This window comes from Carlito syrichta, unplaced genomic scaffold, assembly GCF_000164805.1.
Source record: "Carlito syrichta isolate Samal-C Ts95f unplaced genomic scaffold, Tarsius_syrichta-2.0.1 Scaffold304726, whole genome shotgun sequence".
NCBI lineage: Eukaryota > Metazoa > Chordata > Mammalia > Primates > Tarsiidae > Carlito > Carlito syrichta.
In genome coordinates this window covers 686591-704152 of record NW_007248822.1, presented here as the reverse complement: position 1 = coordinate 704152, position 17562 = coordinate 686591, and the positions used below count along the sequence as shown (strand labels likewise).

The window sequence follows — 17562 nt, the reverse complement described above, 5'->3', positions numbered from 1 at the left end:
GGTCTCGCCAAGTTGCCCAGGCTGGTCTTGAACTTGTGGGCTCAGGTAATCCTCTCACCTTGACCTCCCAAAGTGCTGGGATTATAGGCATGAGCCACCACACCCAGCCTTGACTACTTTCTTATATTAAATCTACCCAGAATTAAATTCTTCTGTTTAACTAGTTTTAAACTTAAAAATGTTTTTCCTCTTTTTTCTATGCCTACTTTGTTTAAAATTTTTAAATGTTATTAGTCTTTTTCAAGTGTTTGCTGACTCCTGATTGTGGGTCTGTATTTGTAAATATCTCTTAAATTAGTTTGTTTTGTTAAATACAGTCTTATTTCCTTAGCCCAAAGAAGAATCCCTGTTTTGCTTATAGTAAATTCATGTTCTGATTCATAAGAGCCCTATTTCAATGACAAAAGTGGGCAGGAGAACACTTGACTGGGGAGCTTCTCTGTAGCTTGTTTTCTGGGTATGAGAAAGCCTTCTCTAGTGTTTACTGTAAGTTACTTGGGAGCGCTGCTCTGATTTCATTCTCAGTATTTATTGATGGACTCTCCCCTGGCAAAACTTCTAGAGGTATAAGGGCAACTGTTAGCCACCCTTTATTTATCCATTCAGCAATTTCTGGGCCTTCTTCCTCTATTGTTGCTATTTTTTATCCCATTCCTTTGAATGCCTCCGATATTAGAATTAATATGAGGTTCTGTTGAGAAAACTTACTTTTTCTAAGGCCCTTTATTTGTTGAATTTTACCATCAATCTGAACTTATTTTTGAATAATTAAGGATTTTTTTTTATAGTTCTGATCTGATAGTGGTACACTTTCTGGCTTTTTAATGTTGTAATATACTTATTTTTTGAGTTGTTTTGTCATTTTATTTGATGAGGGAGAGTAAGTAAACCATCTTAATCAGAAATCTAAGGTCAGCTTTGACTTCTGTCAACTTTGACAACCTTACAAATGATAAGCTACCACATACTACTGACTCTTTCTGTGACAGTTCTTCTGCCTGTCCTTACTTCCTGTTTCTGCACCTCCACATAGTTCCTGATACTCATTTCTTTTAATAACCACCTGACTTACCATCTTGTCAGTACTTTTTTCTCCCTGTGTTATATGCTGTACATACTAACAGATCAATCTTTCCATCGTTCATCTGTGGAAAATGATACGTGGTAATCTTTAAGATAAAATTTTGATTACTTAGCTTAATATTGAAACCTTTCTGCATTTATTATACTCAATCTTTCTTTTTTTGTTTCATTAATTCTCTGTATAGAATAGTCTCCTGTCCAGCTCAGTTGCCCTTTCTTTGATAAATTCCTTCCTACTTCTTCAAAGTAACCATTTTCTCCTTGGAAATTTCCTTGGTACTTTATGTACTTCTCCAATACCCTTGTCACTTTCAGTTGAATAACATATGTTTATGTAGGAGCTTATCTCCTTCATTAGGTTGTACTTTTCTTTAGGTCACTTTTTTTGGTAGATCTTCCATAGAAAGTAGATTAGTAAACTCACATATTGTAGATAGTCCAAAAGTTCATCTACTCAGTGTAAGAAAATAGGTTTAGATTTGTAAACCACTAAATGATTAATGTTTAGACTATGATTTGCCTTCTTTTTGAGCATAGTTGTATTTTCTCTAACTTGATTTCTTGGATCTACTCCTCCTAGTAAAACACATGCTTAACCAGTGACATCGCACTAAGCATTGATAAGAGTGTTGTGCTGGTTCCAGCAGAAATTACAGTCCAAAATTGAGTTTCTGCTTTATAAATTAAGTTTAGATAGGAAAATGTAGTGAGAGTCAGACAAACAGATACTACCTCAATGAATATATTTAAGTTCCTAATACCATAATTATTCATGAAACATAGAGTATGACTGAAAAAGAAAATTTGATTTAATAAATGTGCTTATGTTATAAAATTACATAATATTTATGTTATTTTTATGATCAAATTTATTTCAAGATAAGCGACTCTTGCTAAAGTGGTATTTGAAATTCGTAGGAGTAACCAGATGGAATGTTTTCTTGTCCTCAGTATAAATAATTAGGCTATACTCCCTAGTACATGAGGTACTTTCTCTTTTTGCCACAAACGTTACATAAAATTATCAGTTAATCAGTTACAGAAGTGACACAATGTGAGATGCAGCACTCATTACCTAGAAACAAATCAGTTTTGCACACTAGTGTTAATTCTGAATAACATTATGATTTAAAATTAGAAATACTAATTTTTTAATATTGTTGACATTTTATTTGAAAAACCTTCTTATGTTGATACTAATACAACTATATTATATACCTTTTTCACCTTGCTTTTAAGTGAATGAAAGGAATGCTCTACAAGAAGAAAATAAAAAGCTTTCTGAACAACTGCAGCAAAAAATTGAGTAAGTATTTCTCCTAAATTACAATAGAAAATTGAGTATTTTCCCCCAACTTTCTTTATTCTACTTAGCTATAAAAACCATAAAGATATCTTGAGTTGCAGATTTTGTTTTAAAAATTATGACATATTCTGCAATAAAAAATGCAAAGAAAATTACTATATTTTTGTGTTTTGAGAGTATTCTTAAGCTTGCGTGTGAATAAAACATCAATATTGTAACTAAAGCATTTTAGTTTTTATGATGATTTATTATAAATAATAAATTATTAAAATACTTATATTTCAAATAAATGCTTAGATTTTTTTAGCTCCCTGCCAGCCCTGTCCCAGAAGCTTCGTCAAAGCAAGCTGAAGAAGTCTTTCCTTTTATGTGGTCGTCAGGCCTGTAGAGCTTCTTCCTTCCTCTGTTCTTCTTCCCTCTCCCCATTTCTCTTAAAGAATGAAAATAGTGACTTTTATCTTGTGTGTCATTTTCCTGTATGTGTGTTTTATGTTTATTATTTTTGCAGACCGTGGGTCTGCAGAGTAGTTTTATTATCCCTACTTTGCAGATGGGGATACCAAAGGTTACACAGTCAAATAGCTTGCCTGTCGTCTCACAGCTAGCGGGTAATAAGACTGCCACTCAGACCCGTATTTTCTGATTTAAAAGCTTCTGTTCTTTCCATTATGCAACACTGTCTCGATAAAGTAATATTTTCTGGATATGGTCTGACTAAAGCCCAGCAGAGATATGGTTAGCTCTTCATTCCCATGTATGTAAAGCTTATGTTGTATTTTTTAAAATTTAGGATTCAGGATAGTCCTAATGGCATTATAGGGTTCTTAGAGATTCTGTTGCATATGAGTAGACATCTACACATCTTTGGTAAGCTTTGTAGATTTTTTTTTTTTTTTTTGAGTTGGCATCTCACTCTGTCGCCCAGACTGGAGTGCAGTGCCCACTCCCGGCCACCGCAGCCTCCACTTGCTGGGCTCCAGCGATCCTTCCACCTCAGCCTTCCAAGTAGCTGGAACTACAGGCGCGTGCTACCATGCCTGGCTAATTTTTTTTTTTAATTTTTATTGTAGAGATGAGGTCTCACCAACTTGCTTAGGCGGGCCTCGAACCCGCGGGCTCAGGCAATCCACTCACCTCAGCCTCCCAAAGCGTGGGATTACAGGCTGAGGCACGAGACTGGCTGTAGATTTAACATACTATTTTGTCTTAGAATAGTTATTGTCTATGTATAAACACATCTCACAGGTGGAATTTATATTCTTACCAGGATACTCTTAGGATAATGGATGTTCAGTAGAATCTCAGTATTCTTCCATGTGATTGGTCTGCTGAATACTAATAGGCAAAGGGAGTTTTGAGGAGGGATCCAGCAGATGGGGAAAGGAAGATATGGAGTCAGATGATGGCAATAAAACATTTATATGAAAATATCAACACTTTCTAATTTTAGTAATGTTCAATAATGAAGAGAGACTAGGACTCGGATAATCTTTTCTAAATAATTCCAAAACTCAGAAGGTTATTTTTGAAATACTATTCACAACCCCTCTACAGTTCCAGAATGCCATCTGTAGTATTTATTTATCCCACTTCATGTAAGTATTCATGTGTTTCGATGTTCAAATATGTTCGATTATGGGATGATGCCTCAGATTTCTACTGGAGGTGTTATATAATTACCTCTATGTGCTCTGTATTACCTTTCTTTTTTTTGTTGTTTGAGTTGGAGTCTCACTCTGTCACCCGGACTGGAGTGCAGTAGCATGCTCCCGGCCACCGCAGCCTTGACCCGCTGGGCTCCAGCCATCCTTCCGCCTCAGCCTTCCAAGTAGCTAGAACTACAGGCGCGTGCTACCACACTTAGCTAATTTTTTTATTTATTGCAGAGATGAGGTCTCGCCAAGTTGCCCAGGTGGGTCTCGAACCCGCGGGCTCAGGCAATCCACTCACCTCAGTCTCCCAAAGTGCGGGATTGCAGGCTGAGCCACCGAGCCTGTCTAATCTAGTTTCTTCTGACTACCTAAACCACTGTCACATTATGCTATTAGTATCAGAAATTCCCTTGCACTGTAGAAAAAGTATTATTTGACTTATACTTCTGCTTGTTAAATGCAGTAATTCTGACTCTCCTGAGCTAGTTTTGATGTTACTGAGTTATTGACACTGCAATTATTCAATAAAAATTTGCTTTTATAAAGTTAAAATATGTGTGTCACCCACACGAGAGTACAATAGCGTAATCCACTTCAGCCTCCCCAGTATCTGGGACTGTAGGTGCATACCACCCCACCTGACTAATTTTTTTTTTTTTTAAGCTAGGTATATAATAGACCACAAGTAAGTAAGTATACTTACTCTGTTATGTTTACATAACAACAAAATTGCCTAACGGCACCTTTCTCAGAATCTCTTTCTGTCATTAGGTAATACATGGCCATACCTACTCATTTTGGGAGGACACTATATTGCATCTTTGCATTTATTTTTTTTCCTTTTCACAACTTTCCTACAAAAAGGAAATAGGAAAGTATAGTACCTTGCCCATTTTATAGATGAGGAAACTGAGGTACAGAGAGGTTAAATAATTTACTCAGTGTGACCAATAATTGTCAGACCCAGAGTATGAAACCAGGTCTTCCTCATTTCAGAGTCTGTATAACCTCTCTATAGTTTTATGCAAAAGCAGCCTCATAAGGTTGCCTACCTGGTGTCATTCTGTAGGTGGCAGAGTCCTGATTCTTCCTCCCGACTCAGTTCAGTAAGGCTTATGCCTGGCATTTCTCCCTGTTGTGTTTCATTAGATTTGGCCTATTATTCTAACCTCAGGGTTGGGGGGGGTATTTCATGTGCCAATTTTTTACCCTGCTGTTTATTATGTATTAGGTTCAGTTTTTTGTTCATTTTTGTTTTTGTTTTTATTTTTGGGGTTTTGAGTCAGGGTCTTGCTCTCTATGCCCAGGCTAGAGTACAGTGACAGGATCATAGCTCACCACAGCCTCGGCCTCCTGGGCTCAGGTGATCCTTCGGCCTCAGCCTCCCAAGTAGCTGGGACAACAGTCATGTGCTACCATGCCTAGCTAATTTTTTAAATTTTTTGTAGCAGTATTGCTGTGTTGCCTGGGTTCACCTGGAATTCCTGGGCTCAAGCAGTTCTCCCTCCTTGGCCTCCCAAAGTGTTGGGATTATGGCATGCGCCACTCCACCCAGTCGAGGTTAGCTTTTAATCTCAGCTTTGCATTGTACACAGATTTGATGAATATCCCACCAGTGCTTTGCATCCAAATCATTTAAAAATGTTGAATAAGACCTGCCTGAGCATGGAGCCCTAAAACATACCACTACAGATTTCCTTCCTTAATGATAATATGTGTTTGTTGGAAGTCTGTCCTATTATTTATTACAAGGTTGTATTTCTTCCTTTTTGATTACAAGAGGATATCAAGAGAATCATTGTCAGATGTCTCTCTGAGGGCCTGATACACACCATAAAGCATTCCTCAGAACAGCTGATCGAGTAACCCCTCTTGTTAAAATTAGTCTCATTTGAATTACTCATATAATAAACTTTACAGACTCACTAGTTTGTACTTTAGGGAATCCTCTGCTTCCCTTTTTTGAAAATTAGAATAGTTAGATGAACTTGATGTTTGGAACATTGCTTCATTAAGTTTCAATTAACTGGAAATATAAGATTTTCCGAGTAGAGAAGGAGAAAGGCTGAATATTAGTTTTCCTTGTGAAGGGAAACTGAATCCTTATAAGTCTTTAGGGGGAAGAAAAAACTAAAACAGTTTTGACAGGAATTTAGAGGGTGGGGCGCATAAACCAAACAGCTCAGGACACCAGAAAGAAAAGTGAAAGGAGGAGAGCCAGTGTGCATGGTCAGTGTAACCAAAAGCGTTGGCTTGGACACTTGGCTTTTTTCAGAAAAGCAGTGAGACCTAATGTTTTAAGGAATAAACTGGGTTAACACATGCAAGTTGTTTTTTGTTTGTTTGTTTGTTTTTCCTTTTTCAATATAACAAAGGAAGACAGAGCCAGCACTTACTTAGTCTGGTACCTCTAATTAGAGCTAGTTTAGTTGGTTTGTTTTTTTCCTTTTGTGATTCTAGCTACTTCTACACTGACTCTTCCAGGAAGTCAGTTTCTTCTTTCGATTCATTCATGTTTCAGATTGAATTTTTATTTTCTTTGACACAGTTTACAGATTGAATTTTAATGACTAATAGGCAAGCAGGCTGTGACGTGATTAGTTAAAGTTAGGTTAGGTAGATTTCACACTCCACTAATTTATAGGGCTTTCTCATATGACTTTAACCTACTCTGTTTTTTCAGTGTAAGAGTAGAATTACAGGAAGAGATTAAAAATTAGATATTAGGTCTGTTGCATGGAATGGTTATTGTAATAAATAATCGTTGTAAATTTCAAAATTGCTAAGAGTAAATTTTCGGTGTTTTTACCTCAAAAGTATGTGAAATGATAAATATGTTAATTAACTTATTTAATCATTCTACAATATAAACATATATCAAAGCATCTTGTTGCTCTCCATAAATATATACAGTTATTTATTTGTCAGTTAGCTATTAGCTCTAAAGATTATTTCTTAGTATAAAATAGGGGATTAAAGCCCACAAGTAATAGTGATATTTTCCAGGAATTAAAGTGTAAATCTTTGTTAGGAAAAAAATTAATCCTTTTTTTTTTTTTTTTTTTTTTGAGTTGGAGTCTCTCACTCAGTCGCCCAGACTGGAGTGCAGTGGCTGCTCCTGGCCACCACAGCCTCAACCTGCTGGGCTCCAGTGATCCTTCCGCCTCAGCCTTCCAAGTAACTGGAACTACAGGCGCATGCTACCATGCCCGGCTAATTTTTTATTTATTGTAGAGATGAGGTCTTGCCAAGTTGCCCAGGCAGGTCTCAAACCCGCACGCTCAGGCAATCCACTCACCTCAGCCTCCCAAAGCGCAGGATTACTGACTGAGCCACCGAGCCCTACAATTAATCTTTTAATTAATGTTTTTTTAAAAAACTTGTTGACTATAGCTTATAAAATTCTCCTTGTATAACATTTTGTTTGGAAATAGTATTCCTAATTGATAGGAATATTGACAGACTGGTTTGGTCATGTAAAGCCTAAGTGCCTGACAGACTGGTAAGTATTGGTTGGCAAATAAGGTCAGTAATGTTTGACATGGGAAAGTCAATTAAATTTATCTTACTCAGTAACCACAATTCAATTCAAACCCAGTCAGTCTTAGGTCCCATTGGTCCTGAATTGAGTTGGGCGAGAACATATGCCTAGATCCGTACAAATTTATTCCTTTAGCAGAGTCTGGGAATGCCTTATATTCACTCAACAAATATTTGTGCAGTACCTCCTATGTGTCTATGATTGTAGGCACTTGTGATTCATCAGTAAACCAAAGATCCTGCCCTCTTAGAGATTTTACATTTTAATAGGTAAGCAATAAACATAATTAATAAATCACATACTATGTGAGAAAACAGTAAATGCTGTGGATAAAGTTAACAGTAAAATGTGTGGGAATGGGAGAGGGGTTGAGATTTTGAACAGTGAAATTCCAGCCAAAGACTTGAAGAAGACAAGGTAATTAGCCTTGTTGTATCTGAGAATGATCATTCCAGGCAGATGGAACAGCTAGAGCAAGGAGCCTAAGGTAGGGATGTGTCTGGTGAGTGAGGAACCTCAAGGAGAAGAGTGGCTGGAGCCGAAAATAGCAGGAAGAAGTCAGAGCGGTGATGGGGCGAGGGGCTATCAGGTCGTGCAGGATCTCTGTGGCTCATTCAAAAGACTTTGGCTTGTGTTGTCAGTGAAATGGGCAGATGTGGCAGGGTTTTAATCAGGTTCAATTGATATGACTTATGTCTTAACAGAACCACTGTGACTGCTGTCGGGAGCAGAGTATAGGGGGGCCTGGGTAGAAGCAGCGATAGAAACTGAAAGTTTGAAGCCTACCTGTAGACTAAGTCTGACACACTTGGTTAGTGATAAGGGTTACAGACTTACTGCTGAAATTTAAATCTTGACTCTGTTACTACTTTAGTAAGTAGCTTAACTTCTCTATCTTCATCTCTTTGTTTGTAAAATGAAAGTAATAATGCCTCACAGAGTTCTGATAATTACATTGATACATGTAGCACTTTAAATAGTACCTGGCAGTGTGAACAAAAACAACAGATGTTGGTAGTTATCAGTGTTGGTATTATCATCTTACATTTGTCACTGCCAAGTTATGCTGATTCTGCTACCGCATTGTTTCACATTGGTCCTTTCCTTTCCATATGTACTTACAGTATTCTAATTCAAATCACAGAAGCTCTTGCTGGGCTCTTACATAGCCACTGTATAATTGACTTCCTTACTTCCTTTCTTTCTGTCCCAGTCAGTCTTACACAATGCTGTTAGATTGTCACATTATATCTGTGCTCTAAAACCTTAATTCTTTCCTCTTGATTCCTGAATCATGTGTATACTTACTCAAGGCTCTTACTCGTAATTCTAGCTTGTCCCTCTCCAACATAAGGGCACAGCAACATGTACCTACTCAAACTGGGTGGATCTTCTGTGGTCTCCTCTGCCATTTGAAAAACTTAAAATTTCACCTTAAGTGCCACCAACTGCACTCTTCTTCATGTTTCACAATATTCCCCACTTGGTGCTACCACCATTCATGCATTTCTTTCATCCTTACATTTGGAACATTAGATGCCAGGACTGTATCTCACAGCTTCATACTAACATTCTGCTGTAGCTCCAGATCATGTGGTAGATATCTTCATAAATATTTGTTGACTTAATTTTCTTTCAATTGTCATTTTTCTCTAGGAATGACCAACAGCATCAGGCAGCTGAGCTTGAATGTGAGGAAGATATTATTCCAGATTCACCAATAACAACCTTCTCGTTTTCCGGCGTGAACCGTCTACGAAGAAAGGAAAACCTCCATGTCCGATACGTAGAACAAACACATAGTAAATTGGAGCACTTTGTGTGTGCAAATGGTAAGAGCTGGAGTTGTAGTTATCTGGTTTTGTAAAACAGCATTCATCTATTAATTTTTATGTTATTCAATCTATTGGAAAAAGAAAATGGTTGTTCAGATAACACATAGTACAACTGTGAGTGTAACTTCCATTAGTAAAGTGACTGAAAGGCATTTTCCACCTGTGTTATGTATAGATGCATTGCTCATATGACTATGTAAACACTCTACATTGTACAAATATAGTAAGTGGGTTTTTTTCTTTTTATTTTGAAAATATTATGTGTATATGTCTGAGTAGGATAGAAAGAAGGAGGAAAGGAACTTAACATTAATTTCCACCTCCTGCGTGCCAGGTATTATGCGGAGTGATTTGCATAACATTATTGCTGTATTTTAATTCTCATTACAGGCTTGTGAAGTAGCTCTTAGCTCTTTTGTTTTATAGATGAGGAAAGATATATTTTAAAAGGTTACATAAGTAGATAGATGAGTTGAAATTCAAATCTAATTCCTGGCTCTAAACTTTTGTGCTTTCCAGGGCTTTCCCACAGCTACTCTCACCATTGGCACTTTCTTTAACTGGCTATTTTTATTTGTTATAATTTATAGGAGTTGGTGGTAGTCAAGAAATGACTTTACAGTGTCTCCTTTGTGGGTTATCAGTGGCATGCTTTCTCATTCCAGCCCAGTTTACATTTCTGCTAAATGCTTTGGCACTATCTCTTCCTATAGTCCTGAAATTTATCATGTGACATGATACAATGATTATTCCTTTTAATACTAATCTAAAGCAAATGATAAAGGCTTTGATTTTTTTTTTTGTTTTTTTTTTGAGTTGGAGTCTAAGGCTTTGGTTTTTACCTAAACTATTTGCAACAAGGAAAGCATTGGGAGGAGGAGGTATACATAGTTCTAGTGATATTTATACAAGGCAAATTAATGGTTGACAGTAGTTATGCTTCTAAACGAAAAAGATCTTATTCTTTGATACTGGAACACTGGCAGTTATTGTCCCATTTTATATGAGTTTGCATCACCATCTAGTGGAAAACAAAAGAACTGTTAAAAATCCTACACATAATTAGGAGCTAAATTAAAATGTAAGAGCACAAGCTGGGCTCGGTGGCTCAGCCTGTAATCCCGCACCTTTGGGAGGCTGAGGTGAGTGGATTGTCTGAGCCCGCAGGTTCGAGACCCGCCTGGGCAGGCGCGACCTCATCTCTACAATAAAATCAAAAAAAAAATTAGCCAGGCGTGGTAGCGGGCGCCTGTAATTCCAGCTACTCAGAAGGCTGAGGCGGAAGGATCGCCGGAGCCCAGCAGGTCGAGGCTGCGGTGACCGGGAGCAGCCACTGCACTCCAGTCTGGGTGACAGAGTGAGACTCCAACTCAAAAAAAAAAAAATGTAAGCACAGATTTAGAATGAATATTCATTGACCTTTTAGTCTGCTGTCAGACAAGATGGGAATCATTACAGATAATTATCTGCATAATTTAGATTATGCCTAAATCCATGTGTAAGAATATCCATAAAACAAATCAGAGCACTTTTCTGTATTAGGAAAGTCTTCTTGTGGTGTAACCAGCATAAATGCTTCTGGTTTATCTCTTCTTTGTATGAGAGCAGCATACAACTATGAATTAGAAACTTAAATCACTTGTTTTAGTTTTGTTCTGATTACTTTTTACTTGGAATGTGAAGCTTTGGTTTTAAGATGTAAGATAACTAAGCCATGCAACTTATTTAAAAATAAATTTTAAATACTTTAATGACTAGTCTTGTTCTCTTTCTAACTACCTTTGCTTGTTTATCTTAAAACTTATAGTGCTTCTTAATATTATTTTAAAGTTATACGTAATGAAGCTCTATTTCCTTTTCCTTAGTTCTTTTTGTTTTCTTTGAATTAAATTCTTAAGTAGTAAAATGATTTCTGATAAAGCATGCTTCAGAAACAGGGTTTTCTTCTTGAAAATAAAAGCTCTAAAACAAAGATTGTAGAGATATATTATACATTTGTAACAGATTTGAAACAGATACACAAGGAAAAGTAACATTAAAATGTTACTACTCGGGTCGACTTAGGTCAGAAGTGTGTGTGTTCTAGTCCTTGCACTCCCTGTGTTCCTGACTTATAGCTTTGTTTCTACTGAAACTCAAGGAACTTACTTTTTAGAATGTGAAAATAGTACTTGTAATGTATTTTAAAATAGGTAGCATATAATAAAATAAAATATTAAAATGTTGACAATATTTTTTTCATTGTTTATTATGCACTATCTCTTCTTTTTTTTCCTTAGAATTGAGAAAAGTTTCCAAGGCTTCAGCTCATCTACAATATAATCCTAATGAAAAGGAAATTCTGGTAGCTGACACTTGTGATCAAAGTCAATCTCCAGTGGCTAGTAAGCAAGAGACTGAGATTATGCTACAGGTTTAAAATCTGTGTTTATTGGTGGGCAAGAGTGCTACAGTCTGAATTAGACAATATTTAAAAGATAGTTTTAATATAATTTTGTTTATATTACTAGTTTAATAGTCCTTTTCATATTGGAAAGTAACCCTGTCCATATTAATATAGTTGCTAATAATTTTAAGTAAAGAAGGCTTTATTGTGATTTACTTATTGAACAAGTATTTAAGTGTGTATTGTATACCAGGCACTGAACAAAACAAAGCCCTTGGAGCTTAAAATCTAGTTAGGGGAGAAAGAAAATAAGCACATTTATGTCAGAGAGAAGCGAGTGTTATGCAGAAAGTGAAGCCGAGTGAGAAGGTGTGTTAGGAAGCCTCCCTCGTACAGTGACACATAAGCAGGGACTGAGGGAAGCTAGTGAGTCATGTGGATGTCTGGGAGAAGGGCATCCCAGGCAGAGAAATCAGCAAGTACAAAGGCCTTGAGGTGAAGCTGCCATTTGATTTGTTTGAAGAGCATTCAGGAAACCTGTGTGTCTGCCTAGAGCAGAGTGAGTGAAGAGGGATTGGTTTGGGCGACAGGAAGAATTGAGTTGCCATTTACTGATGTGGGAGAAACTGGAAACTGTGATGTTGGTTGGGGGGATGGGAGGCTGGAAATCAGAAGTTTGGTTTGAGAATATTTTATTTGAAATGCAGAAGAGACATTCAGGTAGAGATTTTGGATAGGTGGGTACATATGAGTTAGAGTTTAGGAGCAATTTAGCATGCAGATACATATGGAAGTCGTCGGCCTATAGGTGGCATCAAAACCCTAAGCCGGGATGTGATGGTCAAGCTTGTGAATACAGATGGGGAAGGGAAGAAGTTCAGAACTGAGCCTTGAGGAACTCCATTATGTGAAACTGTGATTCTCAGCTCTCTTATTTTTTTAATCAACCCCCCATCCCCAACTTTTTAGACATTTTTTTCCATAACCACTGCCCCCATGAAATTTTAATACCGTAAATATTTTGTATATCTGCTTATATACTATGTGTGTATGCATGTATTTCTGCGCATACACACATAGTATATAGAATAAATTTTTTTGCCTCCCAAGAACCTTTATCACCCCCCCTTGGAGGCAATATCGTAGCTGTTGACATTGTGATTTAGAAATTGTAAAAATGAGTAGGAGCCAACGAAATAGCAGAGAAGGAGCTGCCATTGAGATAGGAGGACTAAAATGAGATCTTTTTCAGCCAAGTGGAGACAGGTGGAAGGAACGGTCCGCCGTGTTCAACAGTGCTAACAGGTCAAGTAAGATGAGGACTTCTTAGACGTGACCATTGGATGTGGTTGCATGAAGATAATTGGGTGTTAAACTAGTAATGTGATAAAACCTGTCAAGGTGTAATGTGATCACTTGAGACTTATCATGTTCAAGGGATACTAGGGGCAAAGACAGTGGAAATGAAGACAATAAAACATAAGTCTTCCAAGGCCTTTTACAATAAAAGGGAGAGAACAGGGCAGTGGCTGGAGAGGAACATGAGTTGAGGAAGTTTCTCAGAATGGGATATTATAGCATGGTCAGCATGTATTTATGCTGGCAGAATGATCAGGCGATAAGTAACTAACCCTGGCCAACCCTTCCTACTAGACTCTGGATCCCATCTCCACCTTTTCAAGGACCAAGCAATTGTTACCTCTTTCCTCAGAATTACTAGTGATCGCCTTTTACCTGGTCATTGTGTGTGTGTGTGTGTGTGTGTGTGTGTGTGTGTGTGTGTGTGTGTGTGTGTGTGTTTACAGATAGACTGTGTGTCTAGCAGAGGATGCTGGGGGTATAACACTAACTGGAAGATCCTTGTTTCTCAGCAGTCTGGAACCAGTTGTCTTCTGCTGCTGCCCAGACTATACTGTACCATCAATTGTTTTCTTTTCCCATGTAGCATCTCCAGCTTCTCTGATAACTTTTCCTTTTCTGTATAGATGGATATGTGTGTTAACTTCTTTTTTAAAAAACAACTTCCCTTTTAGTTGTCTCCACCTTTGGCTACAGCTCTTCTTCAAAGTTGAAAAAATGAAGTCTGTACTTAGAATTTTTTAATTCCCATTCACTTCAGCCCTCCATAGTATGGATTTCACTTCCCCACTCTCTTCTAAGAGAGAAAGAAAAGGGGCAGAGAAGGGAGAAAGAAAGAAAGGGACAAGGGAGTGGGGAGAGGAAAAGACCACATTAATATGGTCTTACTCACACTAGAAACTGCTTCCAGCAAAGGCATCCGTGTTGTTCTTCCCCTGTGTGTATTGTCCTGGGCCTATTCTTATCTCGCTTTTTCTTTCTGGAGAAATGTCACCCGGGGTTAGTCTTCTGCTATGACCCATAGGCTTAATAAATCCCAAATCTATATCTCTGTCCAAGACTTTTCCCTGGATTTCAAGCCTATGTATCTGCCTGCTGTTGAACATCTCTACGTCGATACCCTTCAACCAAAATTGACTCCTATCAGACCTACTCTGCATCCTTGTATTTATAATCCCAGTAAATAATGCTGTCCATACCTCTGAGTCACCTAAATTTAAAAAACTGTGAGTCATGCCAGACTCCTACTTCCTCGCCTTGTATCTCTAAACAGCCACTCAGTCCTGTTGATTCCACCTCCTTCTACATACTTGTCTTACATATTCTGCACCCCCATTGTACTTGTTGAGGTCATCAGTGTCTCTCATCAAGACTGTTTTAATAATCTGACTAGTCTTGCCTATTAGTGACTGCTTCTTGTCCTACAGGCTGGTCACAGCCAGAAATACCTTTTAACTTAAATATTATATCTATCCTTTATTTAAAAACTCTTGGATGTCCTTCTTTGTCTTCTTAACATAATCTGACACGTAACTGACCTAACGGCTGATTTCCTACTATTTACATCTTCTGAAACTTGATTTCTCACAAATGAACCAAATAGTTTCCTAAACAAGCAAGTTGGTTTCACTTACCTAGAGCCTAAAGGTTCCTAAAAATCCTACTTTCTTTCCCCAACCCAGTTAACCAGCTACATTGTTCTTTTAATCAAAGATTTTAGGCATCACTTTGTGTTACTTTCCTTGATTTCCCAAATCAAGTCCTTCCTCTGTGTTTGAATCACCCCTGGATGTACCTTGTTACAATGCTTATCACATTCTGTTGCAATTCTCTTTTTACCTTTCAACTGTAGCCCATAAGCTCCTTCAGGACAAGAACTTTTTCTTTTCATCTAAGGCTTAGTACAGTGCCTGGCACACAGTAAGTGTACTGTGAATACTTGAGTTATTGAAATCCTGTATGCACAAAACTTTATAAAATACTTGAACATAGGCAATGAAAAACATGCAGTGCTAAAAAATCTCTTCCCACAAAGTACATTTTTATGAATTATACCATAAATATGGTATGATACTCATATTGTATCTTAGGTCACAATGAGTCTATTTTTTTTCCACTAGCAATGAGAATAATAATCTATTGCATTCAACTTATTTAGAAAAAATAGAAAACTTATCTGGAAAAGTTTAGTAAATGTGAACAGTAACTACCTGCAATTTATTGCCATTATTAGTAGATATTTAGGACTTTTGACACAGTGGTTTAAAATGTATCCCTTGCCATCTTGTAAAGTGGTTCTGTAAGCCTTTTCCTTCCTTTTTTGGTAATTTTTATACATGTAGTTTCTACAGTTGTATAATTGGTCTTTTTTTTCCTCACTTAGAAGCACATGGGACAAGCAGTTATCCTACTGATAGGTCATCTTTTAATTTAGCTGCAGTTGTTGCTGAAACACTTGGACTTGATGTTCAAGAAGAATCTGTAAGTATTTAGTTTGATGATAATATGAATTACTTATTATGTCTTTTTAGATCTTAAAGAGTTTATCTAAAGATCATTGGATAAAGGCCTAGAACAAAACTGATGCTGTTCAACAGGCCTGTTGATATTATTCAGCCCAGGCAGTCCCAGAAGTCTGGAGTCTTTAGAATTCTTGGGACGTGGGTTGAGTCAAAATCTAGGGGAGTAGTGATGGCATAGAAATTTTGTCAACACTCTTCCCTTTTCCCTCTCTACTTCTTCCCCACCCCCATTCCATCTAAGAGAAGACCTAAACTTTTAGGTTGATTTCAGAATTTTTGTCTTATTTTGTTTTATTAGAGATGGGGTCTCTCTATGCTGCCCAGATTAGAGTACATTGGCTATTCATAGACACAATCATAAAGCACTACAGTCTTCAATTCCTGGCCTCAAGCAATCCTCCCATCTCAGCCTCCCAAGTAACTAGGATTACAGCCACAGCCACATCACTGTATCTAGCTGATTTCAGAACTTACTGGAATCCTTTACACTGGGATTTGATATGGAAAACAGGGTGACTTCTTGGAACTACCAAGAACTGCCAATCCAATTAGACCTAATTTCCTAATTCTTAGAAATTGAGTCGGAGCCGGGCTTGGTGGCTCAGCCTGTAAGCCCGCACTTTGGGAGGCCGAGGTGAGTGAATTGCCACGGGTTCGAGACCTGCCTGGGCAGCTTGGCGAGACCTCATCTCTACCTTAAATCAAAAAAATTAGCTGGGCGTGGTAGCACACACCTATAGTTCCAGCTACTTGGAAGGCTGAGGCAGAAGGATCACCGGAGCCCAGCAGGTCGAGGCTGCGGTAGCTGGGAGTCTGCCACCGCACTCCAGTCTGGGCAACAGAGTGAGAGTCCAACTCAAAAAAAAAAGAAAGAAATTGAGTCAGAATTTGAACCTGTGATTTTCTTTTCATTATTTTAGTACTTCTTTACATCAGTCAAGCTTTTTTTTTTTTAAGTACTGCCCTAGAAAATAGAAAACTCAAATTTTTCAGTCAAGTATAAATTCTATTTTGACACAACTTCAAAATAATTTTCCTTTGCTTTAGTCAGTAAATGAATATGTACCTTTTTTTTTTTGAGTCATAGTCTCACCTCATCACCCGGGCTGGAGTGCAGTGGCATGTTCACTGCCATCCCAGCGTTGACCTGCTGGGCTCACATGATTCTTCCGCCTCAACCTTCCAAGTAGCTAGAACGCACTTCCAAAGCACACACTACCACGCCCAGCTAATTTTTTGATTTATTGTAGGGATGGGCTCTTACCATATTGCCCAGGCTGGTCTCAAACCTGTGAGCTTAGGCAGTCCTCTCACCTCAGCCTCCCAAAGTGCTGGGATTACAGGCTTGAGCTACTACTCCCGGCCTATGTATACTTTTATTAAGTTGTCTTTTGTGGAATTTCTAGGAATCTGTTTTTCATTACATTTGAACTTTTTTATCCTTTCTAGTTTTAAATCCTTTCTCAAATGATAGTGGGTAGTTTTTAACCTTTGAACTTTAAATGTGTTTTAATGGTTTCTAATTCCCTCCTACCCATAAACCTAGGAAGTCAGTAGTTTAGACACACCAGATGTATTCAGAGAGCTGAAATCTCAAGACTTGTTGCTCAGGGTGTGATCCATGGGCCAATAGCATCTGCACTGCTTTAGAGGTGTGTCAGAGATGCAGGATCTCAGATTTACTGACCTTGCGTTTTAGCAAGATCCCCAGTAGACTTGCTTGCATGTTCAAGTTTGAAAAGCAATGCTCTCTAAAGGATTCTTTAAAATCTATCTTCAGCCGGGCTCGGTGGCTCAGCCTGTAATCCTGCACTTTGGGAGGGTGAGGTGAGTGGATTGCCTGAGCCCACGGGTTCGAGACCCACCTGGGCAACTTGG

The 17562-nt window shown here is 37.9% G+C and overlaps 1 protein-coding gene across 1 annotated transcript in view; it reads left to right on the top strand.

The window, feature by feature from the left end:
- RBBP8 (RB binding protein 8, endonuclease) overlaps positions 1-17562 on the top strand; it is a 131683-nt gene that overhangs the window by 76186 nt on the left and 37935 nt on the right. Inside the window, exons 6-9 of the mRNA XM_008060777.2 lie at positions 2323-2389; positions 9239-9414; positions 11697-11801; positions 15546-15643. Coding sequence (XP_008058968.1) covers positions 2323-2389; positions 9239-9414; positions 11697-11801; positions 15546-15643 — 446 coding nt within the window. The remainder of the gene's footprint in view (positions 1-2322; positions 2390-9238; positions 9415-11696; positions 11802-15545; positions 15644-17562) is intronic.